The 20,793-nt window shown below is 37.6% G+C and overlaps 1 protein-coding gene across 1 annotated transcript in view; it reads right to left on the reverse strand.

Annotated features, from left to right (window-relative positions):
• The window catches only part of LOC107039466 (inhibitory POU protein), a 65,800-nt gene that overhangs the window by 6,450 nt on the left and 38,557 nt on the right, over positions 1 to 20,793 (reverse strand). The window contains exons 2-3 of the mRNA XM_015259081.1: positions 7,721 to 7,777; positions 737 to 943 (exon numbers count right to left, since the gene is read on the reverse strand). Coding sequence (XP_015114567.1) covers positions 737 to 943; positions 7,721 to 7,777 — 264 coding nt within the window. The remainder of the gene's footprint in view (positions 1 to 736; positions 944 to 7,720; positions 7,778 to 20,793) is intronic.

The following is a 20,793-nucleotide window of genomic DNA, read 5'->3' on the forward strand; positions in this document are numbered from 1 at the left end:
TATTAAAAATTTTTCACTCACGGGGAGAGAAATGTTCAGTAAAAATTACGGAACTCACAGTTCGCTCACTGATTACGGAATCGACTCGGAAAATTTAAGTGACGGTATCGTAATTTTTCACAGAAGATTCAGGTAACAATTACGGAACGCTCCGGAAAAATTCCGTGATTTTAGGTGAATATTACGTGACAGTTCCGTAAAATTTAAATTTCTGACGAGTAACGTATTCATTGAAATTTCAAGGAGTTTTGTCACTGAAAATTCATAATTTCATGGAAGAATTCGGGGGGACTGTAAATTTTGAGTTCAATGATCCCGGGAAAATTAATGAAACATTAGGAAAATTCAGAGTAATCTCTCCTTCAATTCTTCTGAATTTTCATGGAATTCCCAAAAAATTGAAGGGAATTTATCAATAACTTTCGTCAGGAAATTCGTTGGGAAGGGAAAAATATTGAAGGGAAACATATCGATAACTTTCGTCAGGAAATTTGTTAAATTTCCCACATCAAAACCAAATTTACGCCGCAAAACCATTCATGCAAGGCAGGTGAAATTTTCCGGACTGGTAGATGTCAGCATGTCTGTCACATAAACTTATCGATCGAGTGCTAAAATAAGCTTGTTTTTCCCTCCCATCAATTTCAGAATAAAGTTGAAAACTGATTCTAGCATTCGATATTACCCAAACAGATCACTTAAATATTAATGATATTATTATAAATGTTAGACTCACAAATAGGTGTGATTGTACCTGGTGATGAGGCCGATTGTTGGGGTGCGGACTCCCCATGTGCGCACCATGATGATAAACTGATACCGGATCATGCTTAAGTGGCATAGGCGTGCCAGCATTGTGTTTTCCTAAATCAGCAGCAAGTGCCTCCGCCCTTGACAACAATCCGTCCTGAAGACCGCTGTTGAGACCTCCAAAAATATCGCCCTACAATGAACGAGAAAATAATTTTAATAATAAATTGATGGAACCAATGGCGTTCAATAATCCGCACTGTTTGACTACTGAATAAGAAAAAAATCAAGGAGTGCGGCATGTGCCCGAACATTTACCCTCAAGCTGGAAATCTACCGTATTATGTGCAACGATATATTCATTACGGTCCGTAACGTCCGCGTAGACCGATCAATGTTTCATGTGAAAAGCACCGTCGTGCCCGCGGGAGGTAGGGGGGGGGCACTTCGATTATTTATGAACTTCCCCTTTGCTTTCTTTTCCCACTTACACCTTCTCCTTCTGCTCTCTATTATATTCTCATTTTGTGACACTTCAAGCCACTCGGTTTCTTTCAGGGATTTCAATGCGATGAGTGCAGAAGGATTTTGACTTCATTTAATTCATTTCAATTTTTATTCAACGTAACTGTTTGTGGACGTCCGCATGAAAAGCGACGACTTTGTCGATTCTAGTTTCTGAGATATTCACGTTTTAGTCTCCGCAACACTCATCTACCAACCAAAGTTAAATTATTCTTTTGATCTTCTCTAGCGATGTCATTTTTCGCCCTATCAGGTTCATTTTGAACTTGAAATGTGCGGAATGTTATCAATATTATCAGAGTATGCATAACTCCATATCGACAAAGTGGTCCCTTTTCATGCGGACGTCCACATTTATACAATGGGTATTTACAGTGTTTGTTTACATTTTTAAAAAATCATAAATAACGCCTACTGAACATCCACTCAATCTCGCCATGATATGTCCTACACTGAACCCATTCACGAGTACATGTCTTGTTTTTAGTTTTGAGGGTTTCGCGGCCATGATAATTGATATCATCTGGTATTCCAAGAAAAATTGATCCAGGGATCTCTGAGACTTACCGTTGGTAGAAATGACGCGCTTGAAAATTCAAAAACAAAATTCAAGGTCTCACTAGGAGCAACTACGAAAGATTACACTGATTACAAATGATTACAGTGATTACCAATAATTACCACTTGATTACCAAAACTTGATTACAAATATGGTAATCATGTGTTACAATGATTACATGGATTTCACTTGGATTACAATTGATTATATCAGCGAGTGACACCATGATTACGCCTCTGAATAGCCCCTCGCTCAGATGAAACTCCAGTCCCCAAAAAACTCCATAAATAATTCACCTCTTCATCGCCGAAACAACTTTCCACAAAGACAGATGACTCTTTTCTCGCCCACCTTAACGACGCGATTAATCCACAACCCTAGAGCATCAAGAGGGATCACCTCACCGTTGAAGAAGCGTATGGTTAACAGAGTAAGGCGAAGAAGGACATCACCGGAATGGAGTACAAATTGCTCTTGTTAAGAAGCGTTGTTAGCAGCCCCCTAACCGTCAAGTTAAACTTGTTGCTGTGTTGTGCCTCGAGTCCCCCCACCCAAGCGCTAATAGAGTCATTTTTTTCACCGACATATCTTTGTTCTCACTTTGCTTTTCCCTCCACCTCGTCCAGTTATTTTCTTCTCGTCTTTCCACCAACGTTAAGAAATTAGGCAATTACAATTGAATTATCTCACACGAAATGCCCGGTGGGTTTTTATTTGTGATCCTCTCGGGAGACGTGGAAGTAAGAGAAATTGGAGGTTTAAGTGGTACGAAAAATGGAGGGAATAATGTGGCGATTTTGTGGAAGAGGGTAATTGAGTTGAATGAGAATAGACCGCTTTGTGTACTGGTGCAGATGGATCGTTCGTTGTAGATGCAAACGATTGTGTTAGATTGGGACGGTGGGTAATTAGAGGATCAATGAATAATTAAATAATGTTGTCAAATGTTACGCTGTTGGGAAAAATTGAAATTTCAGGGATTATTAACTAGTAATTTTCAGGAGAGTGACGCTCATTTAGATTTATTCGCGGAGAAAAAAGTTAGAGGATCGCATTCCTAGATTCTTTTTACTAAAATTTACTGAAATTTGCTAAGAGTAAGGGTAATTTGTCCCGAAACTGTAAAATTTACCATTCATGAAATCAAAAATTAGCCCATGAATGTGAATGATTGCTGAATTTTACGTAATCATTCACATACGTGGCGGAATTTTTCTGCGATGAAGGATGATATTTTTGACTAAACGAATGTCCTTTACAAACGAAGGACCCCAACAAAATCGATGATTTTTTGGGGAACGTTGCAAATCTGATTCGACTTTGAATATGTAGTTTGGTAGGACAATGATGACTTATACTATACGATCGATTTAATTATAGGGATGAGAATTGGTATCGAATTATGCAGGGAAATTGTTTTGAAAACGTTGACTGTTTATTTTTCGAAAATGCGATTTATTCATTCATGATCGGTTGTTTGTAAATATGTTTCTTTTGAAATGGATTGTTTTGGTAGTGTAAGATGATATTTTGTTGAATGTTGTCAATGTTTTTTTTATGAATCTGCGACTTTATAGGATGAGAATGCTTGTTAATGAAGATTCATTGGTTATTGGGGCAAGAGATTAATTCGAATTATTTGGGGGAGTTGGTTCGAAAATGTTGACAATTAATTTATTGCAGTAACGGAATTTATTTATTATTGATCTATTGAAAAGGTTGAATTCTCATCTGGCGTGTCTTCGAAGATTGAAGGATGTAATAAATAAAATTAACGTTAGTAAGGTGTGTTTGTCTAATTGTTTTTTACATTCGTAAGGGGAAAACATTCCGGGAATTTTTCCGGGGGGAACGAAATCCGGGAACGGACTGTCCACTGATCGCAGATAAATTCTAATTTTTTTATTCTCAATCAATCAACCCTGTCATTATTATTTTACATTTACATTTGTTTTCGATTAATCGGCAACTATCCCCCATCCCTAGTGCCAACAGAATTGTTGTTAACAGACTCCCCTCGAGTTCACCCTCCACTTCACTCTTTTCTCCCATAATACAATCATATGAGACTCACTGAATTAGACATCTCCCCAATTACTGCAATTTTGATTCCGAGATCATCAAACAGATTGTCCTCCACCCAATTGAACCCCCATTGCCTCCTCAGAGAGCATCACCAGTTCAGACAATCGCGTATGAATAATTCCGCCAAATAGTTAAATCGATCCATCAATTTCAATCCGCCGTTGAGATTGCAAGTTGTCATCCAGACGTCCGTCAATCGATCCTCCGCGTATCCGAAATTCTACCCTCTTTCATGAAAATTCATCGACTTGAAGCCTTTGAAATTGGCACAATCCTCACGCTATTTTCATCCGCTAACCCACATCCTGTACTTTGTGGTCCAGCTTCTCCCTTCAACCGCTATAGAAACAAAGTTACCAAGTCACAATTTATACACATACACATTTTACCGAACCATAGAGTCACTGGCACAGGTATAAAACGAGCGTCGTAGTCTCGATTCCATGAATAAATAAAGTCATCCAGAAAATGTGACAGCTGACACGAAAACGAGCAGACTGGTTCGTGCATGGCGGAGTGCCTTGTGTCTAGAGGACGCTCCTTCACAACGATGCTTGGTGATGTGTACGTGGAAGACGATCAAAAAGCACTCGCGAGTTGGAAGTAGCAATGGGTGCAAAAGTTCTGTCCATCATTCAAAATTTACATTTCCCGTTTAATTTGAATTAACGATTAAAGCATCGCGGCGGTATGAATTCATTCGAAGATGGATGTAATAATAGAGAATGACGCTATGATTTATGCATAGGGCAGACGAACATTGATTAATGATTTAGCCGTCTGACTTGAAATATACGCGATTAAAAATTGAATCTGGTGACAATTTTTTTGAATTATGTGCACGGAGAGAAATTTTTGATAAAAATTATCCTACCGTTCTATAAAAGTGTATCATGAGTAATAGTTTCTTCATTTCTATCCCGAAATTTAGTAAAAATTAATATATGATGATCAAATTTTATTCTACGTAAGAGAAATTTTATCCTGACGTATAATAAATTTTTCATCACGCTGTGATGAAAAGTGAACTTTTCGGCACGCTCCGCGTGCCTAAAAGCCCAATTTCCGCCACATTGTGATGAAAAATATTGTTCGTAACTCGTGAAAAAATGTTTTTTAGCTCGTTACGAAATATACTATTACCCTTCCAGTCCAGTAATTTTTATGTAGATAACAACGAAAATTCTAGAATGGTTGGTAAATTTTACTCTACCGGTACAGTAATTTTTACTCTACCGGCGCGGTAATTTTTATTTTTATCAGAATAAAATTTCTCTAACGTAGAATAAAAGTTGATCATCATATATTAATTGTTACTAAATTTCGGGATAGAAATGAAGAAACGATGACTCATGATACACTTTTATAGAACGGTACGATAATTTTTATCAATAATTTCTCTCCGTGTGGGAACTGCAAATTTCAAGAATTGGATGATAAACGGAATGACATGGGTGGTGGTGAATTATGAAACAATGACTGACGATGTAATGAACGAACTCGTCGTCGTGGATCTCGCGAAGGCGACGTTTGGATCAGACGGTGCCCATAATGGCTAATCGTGCAATTTCCCACTCGTTTTAATTGGAAATTGTATTTTCTTCACCAACAAATGTATCTTACATATTCATATGGTAAAGGATCTATTGTTCGAAAAAACAGACTAATTGTTTACACAAGAAAAGCTAACACACCGAGGGAAAGGAGAAGGGGAACGCAATGTACAGGTGTCCAAGCGGATCCGTAAAAAGCATAAGTGACACTCGACTCCGGTTTTTATGGCGCACAAACTATCCTTACTGGAAAAGCCAGCGTTAGGTCTCCCATCGTATATCTAAATAATCAATTTGCCTCTGGCCATAATCGTAACCGCGAGTTAGCCAGTTTATGTCGGCCACACTACCGGTATAACTACGTGTGCGCCCTCTCCGTAAAACATAAATATTACGACAAAAGAGGCCATTGAGTGTACACTAACATGAAACCCCTCAAACTTCACGAACTCTTTGGTAGCTGGTACAGCCCCCTCTTTCATGTATCTGAACATAAATTTTACATTTTTCCTCATACTAACGGTGGAGTTGCTTCTTCTTTTGGAGCATTAAAGTGGGTTTTAAGTCGTGAAAAAGTATTATGGGGCAGTAATACGATTCTGTTTTATCAAAATTTCGTCGTTTTGCGATTATCTGAGGAATTAGCAGCTTTAGGACTAAATGTGGAGACACTTCTCACGAAAATTGGCATTACAAAGTAATGACGGGAAGTTTAGCGAAAGTAGCGTGATCATGCATCAGATACAGAGTCGGTAGTGGTGGGTGTTCCCTAATGAGTTGCTTTTGATTAGAACTGATTGGGTTGGAGAAAGATAATCCCACACTGTTAAAAATTTTTGTCTGAAATTTCCGGTACACTTTTTGTGAATTTTTATCGAATTTAATTAACACTGAAATTTCAAGGAATTTCGCCAAAAATCAAAGACAACAGTAAATTTTAGTTCCTTTTTCCCCTGAAAATGTATAGAAAACCAGAAAATTCCGGTAATATATTCTTGAATTTTCAGGACAAAGACACTGAATGCGATTTGGAGGGGAAAAAATCATGAAATTTCAGATTTCACTGAAAATTGGATGTAATTTGGCCCTGAATATTCAGATTAGATTGGAAATTCAAATAAATTAAGGAATTCCTGTTTATATGCTGCTTACAATTCTGGAATTTTACTGAATTTTTAGTGAAACCTGAAATTTCATTATTTTTTTCTCCTAAATCGCATTCAGTGTCACTGTCCATGAAATTTCATTTTCTTTCTAACAGTACAACAGTACAATTCTCATTCATTTTCAGGTTTAATTCAGTAGCGAAGTGGTAAAACGGTTCAAGTCAACTTATCTCCCAGTTAAGTTTTTGAAAAATATCTCTGCATCTAAGGGAGATAGCAAAATTTTCGTAATCACAATGTTTGAAACGTAACTCAACCTCTCCAAGACCAAGGTCGATCAGCTCGGCTAATTACGAAAATCATCGGCCTTTTCCGGGTTAACGCTCAGGTCTAGTAGAGTCACCGTAAATCAACGCGAGTAGTACATCACGGTCTGTCGTATAGCACGTTTTGAATGGAATTCAACTCTGTAGAGTTTAGACCACAGTACATTAGCGTCTATTAACTCGGCGATAGAAATTCAGTAAAAGAAAATCACGTTATTTATTGACCATTCAACCAGTGACTCACAGTGCAAATTCGATAGACAATTAAATTAACTCAGTACGATCAACAAGTGATAAGCTGTTTTTGTAAATTTGACAAAGCGTGGTTCGAACTCGAGAATAAATGCACGTGGATATTAGTTCAAGACTCTCAACAATTATTTCACACCGACGATCCTCTAACCTCCCAATCCACCCTAAATCTAGTTCCTCACCAAACACACAATTGTTGTAGCTCTCAATTGGCTCTACGAGAAAGGTTATAACGAAAATTTTGCTATCTCCCTTAGATTCCGAGATATTTATTGATAACTGGCCAAGAGTCAAAATTGACTTGAATCGGTTTACCACTTCGCTACTGAATTATAGATGAATTTTCGAGTTGAACGAGAAAACATGTATTTTGCAACTAAACTTTCGGTACTGACATCTGAAATTTTTGAGGTTGCCAAGATAAACTCATTTTGCAGTGCTGCACAGCAACTTTTCTTAGATTTATTTCACGCGTGCGAATTATGGCATATGATTAATCAGTTCGTGACTTGCACTGTATCTAAGTTGTCGCTTGAGGTGTTATGAAGATACTTGAATACTCACATTATGCCTTGGTGACCAGGAATTACACATGATCGACGCATCTTCAAGTATCCGGCTCTGCAATGAAATTAAAAGAACAGCAATTAAAACAATTTCACCAGAGGAAGCATATTAACACAAAAGGTAATGAAGTTCTGTATAGGACAAGTTTATCTCATCATTCTTATTGACTTGATTATACTCATCATATCTAGCAATTTGATCATAATCATTATAATCATTTTTTTGTTACAAATGCCAAACTGTTAATGAAAAAAAAAATTAATGAAAAATTGCACCATGAAATCTGATTTCATTCTGATGTTAACTCTAGTGCCAAATAATGTCGAAAGTCAACTACGAATGTAACAAAATAGAGTAAACTAATGAACATAAAATACAGAGATTAATACTATTATTGTAAAATGTAACGACAGTGACAAAAAGTAAACAAACAGAACCTCGTACTTCAAATGAATGAATAAAAAAAATTGATGATTAATGGATAAAAGAATTAATCAATCATTTCGTTTTCCACATGTCACAGAACTTTTCTCACTTGAAAAAGTAAGCTGTTGGCACTGAATTTCAGAGATTGTTCTTTTGACAATTAGTTAGCAGTTCTCATTCAGAGTACAATGCCTTCTAGAGCCATAAGTTTCTTCAAATCAGTAACTTGGTTCCCGAAACTGGAAAATTTTCTTCTCTGTGGACAATCACAAACTTTCTAGGAGGAAGGCAGAACGAACTAATCCCTCATTTTGAACCAAACAAGTAGAATGAACAGTGAACTGCTATTGATTTGAAATTAAAAAAAAATCAAAACAATTTCACCATAAGTAACGTATTCATACGACAGGCAATGAAGTTTTGAACAGGACAAGCTTTTCTCATCATTTTGGCAGTTTCATCATAATTCTTTTATATCTGAGCCATGTTTATTGTCACTCTTCAAATTTTATTAAATGAAAACCATGCATTTGTAATCATTGATAATCACCTCCAGTACATTGTTTTCTAGGAATTATTGAAGACATATGGATGAAACTAAATATTCGTGGTTTTACACTGACAAAAATAAAGGTTTTTGAGAAATATTACGTCTTTACTTATATCAAGAAACTTCACCCAAAAAAAGTCGGCCTGAATTAAGTCGGACTGAATCATGCCGGGAATCGACATGTTTCACGTCGAATTGACGGCATGAATCAAGTCGGACTCGGACAGATGCAAACCAGAATATCGGTTTGATTCAAGTCGATTTCTCGACTTGATTCAGACCGGCTTCGGTTTGATTCAGGTCGATTTTTCGGCTTGATTCAAACCGATGTCGGCTGGACCCGTTTCTACTTACAATAAAACACTTTTCGACTTATATCAGACCCGGAATTCGAATTGGACTAGTTCGAGTCACTCGGTTTAAATCAAGCCGAAAATCGGTTTGAATCAAACCGACCTCGACTCGAATCAGTACTTTTTTTGCATGTTCTGACTTGGAAATTTTCAAGAGTAAAATATCTTGCAATAAGAAAATGAAAACTTTCGTCAAGTAATTTTGTACTTGTCCTAAAGACGAGGACAATTTCTTGATGACAAGAAAGCGATTTTTCAAACAAAGTAAAAATGAATTAGTTCATTTAATGGTTTTTCAGCCTTAATTCTAAAATATTTTAATGCAAAAATTACTGTAAATGATTTCAGAACTCGTTTTCCTTGATATGAAGATACTGTCCTCATCTTTCGGGCAAGTATAAAATTTCTTGGCGTAAGATTTCTTTTTTCTTAGTGCGAGATATTGGGCGCTTGGTAATTTTCAAGCCACGAATTTCTTGATACAAGTAACGAAGTACTTCTCAAAAAACACTTGTTTTATCAGTGTAAATCATGGGCAATCTACGTATTAGCTACAATGAATTTAAAAACCGATGTTGGTGGCTAGACCGAGTGGGCTAGACGCAAGTCTAGTGTGCGAAAGATTGCGAGTTCGATTCCCCGTGGAACCGAATTTTTCAACGGAAGGCTCCGGCGAGCGGGAGGTTGCTAATAGAGTAACCGTCTGTACCGGCATGGGTTTCCTGTGGTTTCCCATGCTACTCCTATGCTCTATAAGAGTGCGAATGCGGTAGAGTGCAGAATCCACAGCCGCATGCATAGGGTTGTACAGAGTGCCGAAATGAGAACCGAAAAGGGGACTCAAAAGGCCTTAAAAAAGACAAAAATGAATTTAAATTTCTTTCAGACACCCCATGTAATCATTATGAGTGCTCAGGTAGATGCACGGGACCTCCTTTTCAGCACCTCCATTCGCGAGGTATCTAATTTTTAAAAATTATAAATTCGAAATTTCAAATTAAATTCAAGAACTCATGGTAGGGGAGGGTAGGGCAAAACGGACCTGGCGGGCAAAATGGACCACTGACAGAAAATTGATAATTGTTTGATTTTTTGATAGTTTTCGCTTCTGAATGGAGGTAAAAACAAAAATTCAAAATCATTTGCGGTTTAAGGTGATTAGCAAATCTGATCAAATTGCGGTTCAACGACACTTCTTATTTATAAAACCCCTGTGAGGGTTATGATCTTGAAACTCACTTTTAATTCAACACATTCAGCGTTCCTCATTTGAAGGAAAGAAAAAAAACAAAAATTACCCATTTTCTGTCAGTGGTCCGTTCTGCCCTAGGGGCCGTTTTGCCCTACCCTCGCCTACATCTTCTCTGTGACACTCACAAATCTTCCATTAAGAAGGCAAATCGGACTGCACCGCTAATTTTGAGCGGAAAGTAGACTGACCATTGAATTGTCATTGATTGACATAATTGACCGACCATAAAAATACAACTTCAACAGCTCGGGTCGAATGACGCTGATCGATAGAGTCCCAATTTGCCCATCATCCATATCGTCACTCACCTATTTACCCAATCCATAATTTTTTCCAGCTGTTTGTGAAGCGAGAACGAAGTAAAAACAAAAAAGTCCCCGGCACTTTCAGATCAAATTATAATCAATCACCGCTGACCTCATTCGACGGGGAAGAGGATATAAATATTGAAATACGACTGGCTGGTAATATGAACATTTAAAGTGGTAGTAGTGATCCAGAAGATTGACGGAATCGGGCCATGTCGACGTCGCGACGGTCTTACCAATTAAACAAGTTACTTCGGGAATCCAACCATTATGCAGCATTAGGTAATTCAATTTCAATAGCTCGACGTCTGAATGTCTATTTTTCGGAATGTTCTTTGGGTCCTGACTTTTGTATTTTTGGGATTGAAATTAACCTGTCGCGACGGATAATGTAGGGGTGTGGGAAGGAAATGAAATTTTGAGGGATTTAAATAAACAGGTGATTAGACTGTCTGCATGAAAATGTTAATATGATTATTCGTGAATTATTGGAAACGTAATGGACATTGCAATTATTGGATTATTCAGATGGAAAATAATGGATTAAGAAGGGGAGAATCTGGGGGATGATAAGTGGACAAATTAAAGGAAGTCTCCTGATGATTTTTTCTCTAATGAGTGAGATAATTTTCCAGTTACCAACTGGGGGGAAATAGAATCAGTTTCGTCGGAAGGGCAGATAAATTTGTTGGCGATTTATGAAGATGACGACTCATTAGGGTCAAAACTTCTGGGGTTTTTCTGGAGGTTTGGAATTGATAAGTGTGACCTAGCTAACAGACCACGGCTGAAAATACATTAGATCAAAGACTCGAATACTATCCAAATCGGTCTCAAAAAAGATTCAAATTTCAAGTATCGTCTCGTCTCGGTCTCATGAGTGTAAAACTTGAGAAGTAGGAGGAAAAAATTTGTCTTCATGATTTTTTTTTCTCATTTATTATAATCAATTGTCAATCATTTTTCTTGAATGGACGAAAAAATAGCCGAAGGAAAAAATAACCGATGTGTAGAAACACGCGTCGTGTGTGGTAAACGACGAAATGACCGTTCATTTTCGGTCATTTTTTCCGCCTACCCCGAAAATGACCGATCATTTTGTCGCCTACTACGCACAACACGTGTTACACCCATCGGCCATTTGTTCCTTCCGCTTTCAAACTCATTTTTTCCGCCTACCATTTTTCTTCATTCTCATTGGTTCTGCAATATTCACCATTACCTTATTAAATTCACCAATAAACAACAATAATAAGAAGATAATATGAAGTGGGTTATTCGACTTTTTGAAAACATCTCACCAACTCAACTAGTTGTTAAAAAGGAGAATTACATTTTGCCCGTCCGACTCTAGTTTTTTAAATTTAACCATTAATTAATCATTAAGTAGGTTTTTGCAGGATTTATGGGTCAGATAAGTCTGAGGGTCAGATGAGTTTACAAGGTGAAATAATTTCGATCGGGGGTTTGGAGAGGTGATGTATCAGATGAGTCACATGAGTTTGAAAGGGCAGACTGAACGAGACTCTCGCCAAAAGTGTCGCTCCAACGACAGTCTCTGGTCTCGATTATTTTTGGGCGGTATTGTCTCTGTCTCGGTTTAGAGAGTATTGTCTCGCCTCGGTCTCATGAGTATAAAACATAGAAAGTAGGAAGAAAAAATTTGTCTCATTCATTCTTTTCATTCTCATTAGTTCTGCAATATTAACGGCATTACCTTAATAAATTCACCAATAAACAACGATAATAACATCGTGAAACATCAATGAGATCAAACGACGAGGTGGGTCATCCGACTTTTGAAAAACATCTCACCAACTCAACTAGTTGTTGAAAAGAAGAATGAACAACCAGTTGTCGAATTTTAACAATTAGTTATGAAATCTCAATAACTAGTTAATAAATTTCAACAAATAGTTCTTTAAATTTAACCATTAAGTAGGTTTTTGCAGAATGACATGGATCAATTATCAAAATATAAATAATCGCCGGATTTATGGCTCAGAATCGTTTAAGTACAAGGTGAAATAAGTTCTACCGGGGAGATCGGTTTGGAGAGATGATGCGTCAAATGACTCACATGAGTTTGAAAGGTCAGATGAGGACTCGCATCATCTATCTGACTCTTATAACTTATGTGTCCTTCATACTCATCTGAATATCGAACTCATTTGACCCCAAAAGTTTCCAAAGACGAGACTCAACGAGACTCTCGCCAAAAGTATCGCTCCAGCGATAGTCTCGTCTCGATTATTTTTGGGCGGCGTTGTCTCGGTATCTTGTGCGGCCCTAATTCACAGCCACACTTCCACAGCGTTACTAATTAATCTCACATCCTGTCGTCAAAGCAATACGACATGAGATCATTTATCGTTTCGTTTATTGAAATAGTTCCTCGTCTCGTGTCGACATTATCGATTACCACGACATCCCTAATTACCAGGTCTTTTCATACTCCGCAAATCACAGACCATCGATCTTGAGAAGAAGTAGAAACAAAATCAATAGTTAATTTTGGATTTCTGATTTTAATGGTCAATCTGGTATTTTTTCCTTCAAGGGGCGAAATCCGTTTCCCACCAGATTTTCTGTCTCAACCGATCTAGTTAATTTCCCTATATTTTTTTTATTCTATCGCGATTCGAGTTAACACATTTAAACTTCAACATGTGTGTACCGGACAAACAGTGAAAGTCACACGTACACACACGAGAGAATCCCATCGCTCGGTACTTGGCAATTTTATTTTCACCGACGGCCCGTAGTACACTCTATCTCCCTTCTCACCCCCCGTTGGACTCTCCAACGATGTACGTGACCGATTAACCAACCACCGGTCGAGCATTGATTGAATTCTATACTCGTGCGCGCGATATGAGAGATTGCATCGCGGCGGCTGGCGAACGAGCTCGTCCCGCACCCCGGGAAAATTTCATACTGCAACAGAGAGGCGGAAAAAATTATTTTAAAAAAACGGTGGGGAAGAGGAGAGAATGAAGGTACGGGAGAGTAACATTGCACGGCACTTTTGCATGGCAATATACCTATATTACTGTTGAATTTTTAAGCAGCTGAACTGTTCGATGTTTTTTCCACTCTTTTTTGCACTTTTTGAAAATAACTTTTTTTCCACCACCACATGGGATTCAATAAAAGTGGAGGGACTGGAAGGTTCAATGGGAATGGGGAAAAATTGAATTTATGATCTTGATGATATTGACAATGAGTGAAACAATTCTATATATTATTGTCTTTCAATGCACGCAAGGAGATATCACACGCAGAGGAGGTTTGGATAAATTGTACGAACAGTAATCGTAGAGCGAAATGTAATTCAATGAAAAAAATTACTTTTCGTGGAGGATATTTTATGATTGGTTGGTTAAAGAAACCAATTTTATTTTTTAGTGATGTCGCGAGAGACTGCGAGACGTAACGAGACAATACTTTGAAGGGATTGTCTCAGTCTCAGTGAACACGGGAATTGTTGGTCTCGGTGATTAGTCAGAGTCAATTTATCTCATGTCGATGTCCAGTTTTTCGCGTTTTTTATACGTAAAAAAGCAAGACGAGACAAACTAACATTTATCTAAAAAACAAAACGGGGTAGCTAAGACAAATTATTATAATTACTATGATTATATTATTCGAGTTTTTTGAGTTTTTTTGACTCTTTTTTTAAGTCTGCCTTATAAAAAAATACGAAAAGCTTGAGACCGAGAGGACATAAATTGTCTGATTCATAATGAGAGGAAGCGAACACTGTATCTGTCAAGACTCAGATAAAACCAAAGGGTTCCATGATGTTTATTGAGACTGAAACCATTTTGACATCTCCTAATAAAACAAGGGTATTTCTATTTTCTTTTTAAAATAAGGGTATCTCAAAATTTATGTGAAAGCTTGTTGTTCACATCCATTTGTACCTCTCATGGAGCTGGAAAATCATTTGATTTCTCTTCCAATGTGGACTATTTCATGTTATTTGTACTTTTCGGTGCATTCATACCATTTATACAGCTGTCAAGAGAAGGACAACGTGAGATTTCAGACGATTTTTCATCGGGAATTTTGAGACACCCTTGTGTTTTAAAAATGAAATTGAAATACTCTTGTCCCATTAGGAAACGTCGATTTTCCCAAAATGCAGTTTCGTGAAGTCTTTGCACGGAGAGAAATATTCAATAAAAATTACCAGAAAAAAGACGTAAAAATTACGTTTCGAAACGTAATCTGGGAGCGAAGTAAAATTCAATAAAAAGTGTCAATCGTCACGTAAATTTTACGATCTGTTCCGTAAAAATTACTCATTCGTCCGACGCCTCACGGCTAGCCATGAGTCACTGTGAGGGGGAGATTTTAACAACACGTTCCGTAATTTTTCCGGAACTTTTCGTAAAAATTCTTAAACATCCAAGAATTTTCATGTTCTGAGGCATAATAAGTCTTGAAGTTTCTGTTAGATTTTACAACTTCCAGAAAAATTACGTGACTTTTTCGTATTTTTTCGGTTACAGACCCGAAAATTTACTGAACGTTTCAGATTTATTCTCTTATATTCCTCTAAAAATTCACTGAAAACGATTCTCGCTTGCGGATTACGTGAAATGTTCCGCAATTTTTCTTGAATATTTCTCTTCGTATGGTACCACTACGTATTTATGGATGGAAAAATTATCCTCCTGTGCAGTTAAATTTACCACATCGGTAGCGTATTTTTTCCCCTCATCTGAAAGTCATGGAGATGAATGGAAGTGAAATTTTACCGAACACGTTCGGTAAAATAGTATATTATGTCATCAGGCGATAAAAGTACACTGATAGAATGATTCATTTATTCCAAACGAGATTCGTTAACTATTAACGAATGAACATTTGGTGGGACCGAATAGACCCTAACCTCCAACCAAAATCCATTCGTTAACAATAACTAATCCGTTCTATCAGTGTATTATCTGGCGAATGTGGGTTTATAATCCGAGCCGAAGGCGAGGATTATAATCACATTCGCCAGATAATGGTTTTATCGCCGTGTGACATACGATATTTTATGTCGTTGCGGCGGTTTTTTGTTGCCGAGCGCGGTTAGAATCACGGTTTATCGGGCCTAATGACATAAAATCAGTTTCCGTTACAGAAACCTTATATGCAATATTGAAATTTTCGGTATACACTTCTTCGAAAGTTTTATCACATTATAAGACTACTGAAATTTGAAGAAAATTTGGTTATTGAAAATACATTTTTTTTTAAATGGAAAAATCAATCGAACTCAAATTCAAAAAATGTGAATTTGAGTTCAATTCTTCCATGAAAATTGAGAGAAATAAAGAAAATTAGGATAGATACATTCTTAATTTTTAATCAATCGCAAATATTGCATCATTCAGCACAGAATATTTCGGTTATAATTAGTGATACCGCGAGAGACGTCAGAAACGAGACGAGAGGCATTACGAGATGAGACGAGACAAGACGAGACGAGAGACTACGAGAGAATGTTTCGACTCTCGACGAGACGAAAGAAGTATCTCTCGTATGTCGAGACGAGATGAGACGAGAGAACCATTTACGATCGACTAGACGAGACGAGAAAATGCCATTTTTATCAGACTGTCCGTAAGATTTCATTGTGGAGTAGTGAGGCCGCGAGACACTTTACGAGACAAAACTTTGGAGAGATGGTCTCGCTCTCAATGAACATGGGAATCATTGCTCTCGTCTTAGTCTCGAAATACGCAGTATCGACTCCTCTCGTGATGGCTTCGAGTTAATTTATCTCATCTCGGCCTCACGTTTTTCGTGTTTTTTAATGTAAAATCTCAGTTTTTGTCTCGGTTTGTCTCGTCTCGGTTTTCTACGTATAAAAAACGCGAAAAACTGGAAACAGAGATAAGATAAATTGACTCGGAGTCATGACGAAAGAAGTCGATATTGAGTATTTCGAGACTGAGACGAGAGCAAAGATTTCCATATTCAGTGAGACCGAGGTCATCTCTCCAAAGTTTGGTCTCGTGATGTCTCGTGCAATGTCTCGCGGCATCACTATTGTGAAGAAAAGTTATGTTAGTCACAAGGCCAAAAAAAACTTTTCTGACGAGTGTGAGGGTTGCATACCGAGGCGAAGGGGAGGAATGCGATTACAGGAGTCTGAAATAGCTATTCTTGCGTCTCAACTCGTCTCGTCTCGCGGCATCACTACCCGTAATGGGTCAAATCCACTTCAACTCACCCGCAATCAACAACTCAGTCGAATTTTTTCGAATTGATTTTATCGCTGAGTGACACCGTGATTTCAGGAGTGACTAGCCCATCAATTCAACGTCAACGCCCCCAAAATGACTGCTCAACTGCACATAAACTTGAGGATAATCGGGCGAGCTGGGAGGGTTGGAAAAAAAGCAGCTATTTTTTTCTTTTTTTTACGTATTCTTTAAATGATGGAAAAGGCGTGTGCAAAGTTTCAGGCTACTGGGGAGCATGCTTGATTTATTATGAATTTTTGAAAAAGTGGTCATTTAAGCCGTGATCTTATGGAAATCACAAAAAAAAAACTGCAAAACCCAAGGAAAAAATGCAGCCAAAGTCATGAAACTTTAGACACATTTAGAACATGTGATCAATGATTTTTTGAGTGAAAAAGATTGTCGCCTAGGAGCATTGTTTATTAATAATAGCGAAAAAAGTACTGAAAAATGAAATTTCTGCGCACGCAGCCCAAACGAGCAGCAACGTCCCAAGTACCGATCGGGTGGGGGTAGCGCGGTCAATTCAAACGTCTCTTGAGAGAGAGCGATGAAGCGTTGTGGTTGGAGCTCCCTCGAGCCAGTGGTACCAGCTCCTGGTGAAAAAAAAAACTACCGACGATGTTGCTGCTTTTTCGCATGGATTAATATTTTTTCATTTATTAAAAAAAAAATCTAAAAACCATTCAGTGCGTGGAACAGATACCAATAAATTTGATTAGCTCCAAAAATATTTTTTAACCGGAGATACTCCCTAATATTGCCTGAATTTTGAATCCGAATGGGAAAATTTTTTTGTTCAGCGATTGGTTTTCTGCAGGAAAACCCGATTATCCTTAAAGTTTGTATTGACAGTGTCCCAGATCTCCAGTAAAAATTTCTGAAAAACCAATACGCTGCATGATCATCAAAATCTAGAGATAATTTTCACTCAAAATTCCTGTCACCTTTGTTTTCTCCACCCGTTCTCGTGGAATTAATTCTGAAATACAGTGGAGGAACAGCTACCGAGAAAAAATGATTCCCCAAGAAATAAGAAGAAAATTGTATTTTCATTTTTAGTGTGACGTATATAACCCGAATGATACGTAGAATACCGAGGTAACCGCAATTTCACGAAATTGCGGCGTATATGGCTGGTATATACCAAAGAGCCAAGGTACGTGACGTCCGTATCATCCCTTACAGCAGGGGAGAAGATAACGCGAGGAGCATCGCGTGATTGCCGGCTTCGGACAGCCAACGATTCTGCGCTCTCGAAATGTTGAACGCTTGTATCGTGATGGTTTCCAACACCGGTACCCAGGGCCTACCCTGAATACACGATAAACTCTGCCCACCCATCGCCCGATATATGTATTCCATTCCCTTGTACTATATGCAGCTACTCTAAGCTCATATATACCGTATTCAATATATTGTTCGATGGCAAGTGTATATGCCGCAGAGTCAATCGATTTCGTGGCTAATTGATTGTCCACGAAAACCACTTTGAGCAAATTTCAACCGCCCAATTTGAGGAACAATGGAGACTACACTTTTGGGATGTATTTTAAACCCCAATAATAGACCTTTCAATTAAACTTTTTTTTTCTACCTTGTGGGGAATAATGCTGGGAGTCAGATTTAAATTGAAGCTCATTGGAATCGCCGGATAATTGGGGAAAAAAGAAAGGAATTGGGAATGGACAAAATGAAAACAAATTGAAACAAAAAAATTACCATTGTTGGGGTATTATGGGGGTGAGATTTTGGTGGTAATTATCTTTTGACATTCTTTATTGCAATAATTGAATTCATAGAGAATTACTATGTTACGATGTTTGAAAATCACTCCTGAAATTTCAAAGAAACAAATACGGGACAGCGGGCATATGACAGACGGACTTCTGCAGAAGTGCCCACAGAAGATAACGCCCACCCGATTTTCTCCACAACCATCAACTCGAAAATTCTTTTCTCTTCCTGGTCACGAAGGATTTGATGATAGAATATAATTGTTGTGAAAATTTTACTCTATTTACCACTTTAAATATAAAAAAACACATCNGTTACCCGCCCTTCTCCCGAGACTCAAGCCCTGGTCCCCAGGGATGGCCGAACCTCGGTCCAAGCCTGGGCGCCCAGACTTGGCAAGCCCAGGCTTGTGCCAGGCTTGGCCCGTTTCTACAACACTGGCATTTCGTACGTGGGCTGTCATTTCCCCTTAGGTGGACGGTTCTGGCATACCCTCCCCTAATACCAATTATGTGACGACATTTCAGATTTTTAGCTTCAACTTGAGTCCTTTTTCTGTGAAAATTTATTAAACATTTTTGAAAAATTCGCCCACACATCCGGACATACATACTCATATTTTCTGAAAATCACAGGGAGAAAAATTTTATAGAAAAATTCTAGCGCTAGCACGGGAATAGAGACGCAAAGTGACGGCCAGGAAAAAATTCCAGTGCCGGCGCTAGAAGTTTTATTGGGGAAAACGTGAATTTTTCCGGGTATTTCACAGAAATCTCCGGAAATTTTACCACAAATACCAAGAAATTTTACCTTAACAGCACTAGAATTTTTCACAGCCGGTGGATGGTAATTTTTTCCAGTACTCGTACTAGAATTTTTCTAGAAAATTTCTCTCCGTGCGTCATATCCTCACGTTTCATGACATTCTACGTCATTTCCAAGCAGAATTAAAATCAACAAAGTTTCTATTTGGAAGCAGAAATCATTGAATTCCATATTTCACTGTAAGTTCTATGGAATTCCAAATTTTCGAACAACAGGCAGGCGAGAATTCCCATTATTACTTAAATTTTTAAGAACATATTTACCAGAATTCCCCTGAATTCTATCAATTTTTATGGAATAATTAATTTGAAATTAACATTTTCCGTTTTATCATAAAAATGTAAATTTCAAATGACGAAATTCCTTGAAGTTTCAATGCAACAGTCACTTGACAAAAATTGTCAAGAATTTTACCAGAAATTTCCCTCAAAAAATGTCATCCCATTTAACCNCAATACCGCCCACCCGATTTTCTCCACAACCATCAACTCGAAAATTTTTTTCTCTTCCTGATCACGAAGGATTTGATGATAGAATATAATTGTTGTGAAAATTTTACTCTATTTACCACTTTAAATATAAAAAAACACATCACAAAGATTCGAGGTCTTTATGGTGCAAAATTGGTGCACTAGTAATTAAGGTTTTTGATAGTTTCAAACTCCGAATTGTTATATTAAACTACGGTTATTCGATTCGTGTTACATTCACGCGTAATTCGAGACCACNACGACATTTCAGATTTTTAGCTTCAACTTGAGTCCTTTTTCTGTGAAAATTTATTAAACATTTTTGAAAAATTCGCCCACACATCCGGACATACATACTCATATTTTCTGAAAATCACAGGGAGAAAAATTTTATAGAAAAATTCTAGCGCTAGCACGGGAATAGAGACGCAAAGTGACGGCCAGGAAAAAATTCCAGTGCCGGCGCTAGAAGTTTTATTGGGGAAAACGTGAATTTTTCCGGGTATTTCACAGAAATCTCCGGAAATTTTACCACAAATACCAAGAAATTTTACCTTAACAGCACTAGAATTTTTCACAGCCGGTGGATGGTAATTTTTTCCAGTACTCGTACTAGAATTTTTCTAGAAAATTTCTCTCCGTGCGTCATATCCTCACGTTTCATGACATTCTACGTCATTTCCAAGCAGAATTAAAATCAACAAAGTTTCTATTTGGAAGCAGAAATCATTGAATTCCATATTTCACTGTAAGTTCTATGGAATTCCAAATTTTCGAACAACAGGCAGGCGAGAATTCCCATTATTACTTAAATTTTTAAGAACATATTTACCAGAATTCCCCTGAATTCTATCAATTTTTATGGAATAATTAATTTGAAATTAACATTTTCCGTTTTATCATA

Source organism: Diachasma alloeum, unplaced genomic scaffold, assembly GCF_001412515.2.
Source record: "Diachasma alloeum isolate Michigan unplaced genomic scaffold, Dall2.0 Dall_scaffold_00300, whole genome shotgun sequence".
In the NCBI taxonomy this organism is placed as follows: Eukaryota; Metazoa; Arthropoda; class Insecta; order Hymenoptera; family Braconidae; genus Diachasma; species Diachasma alloeum.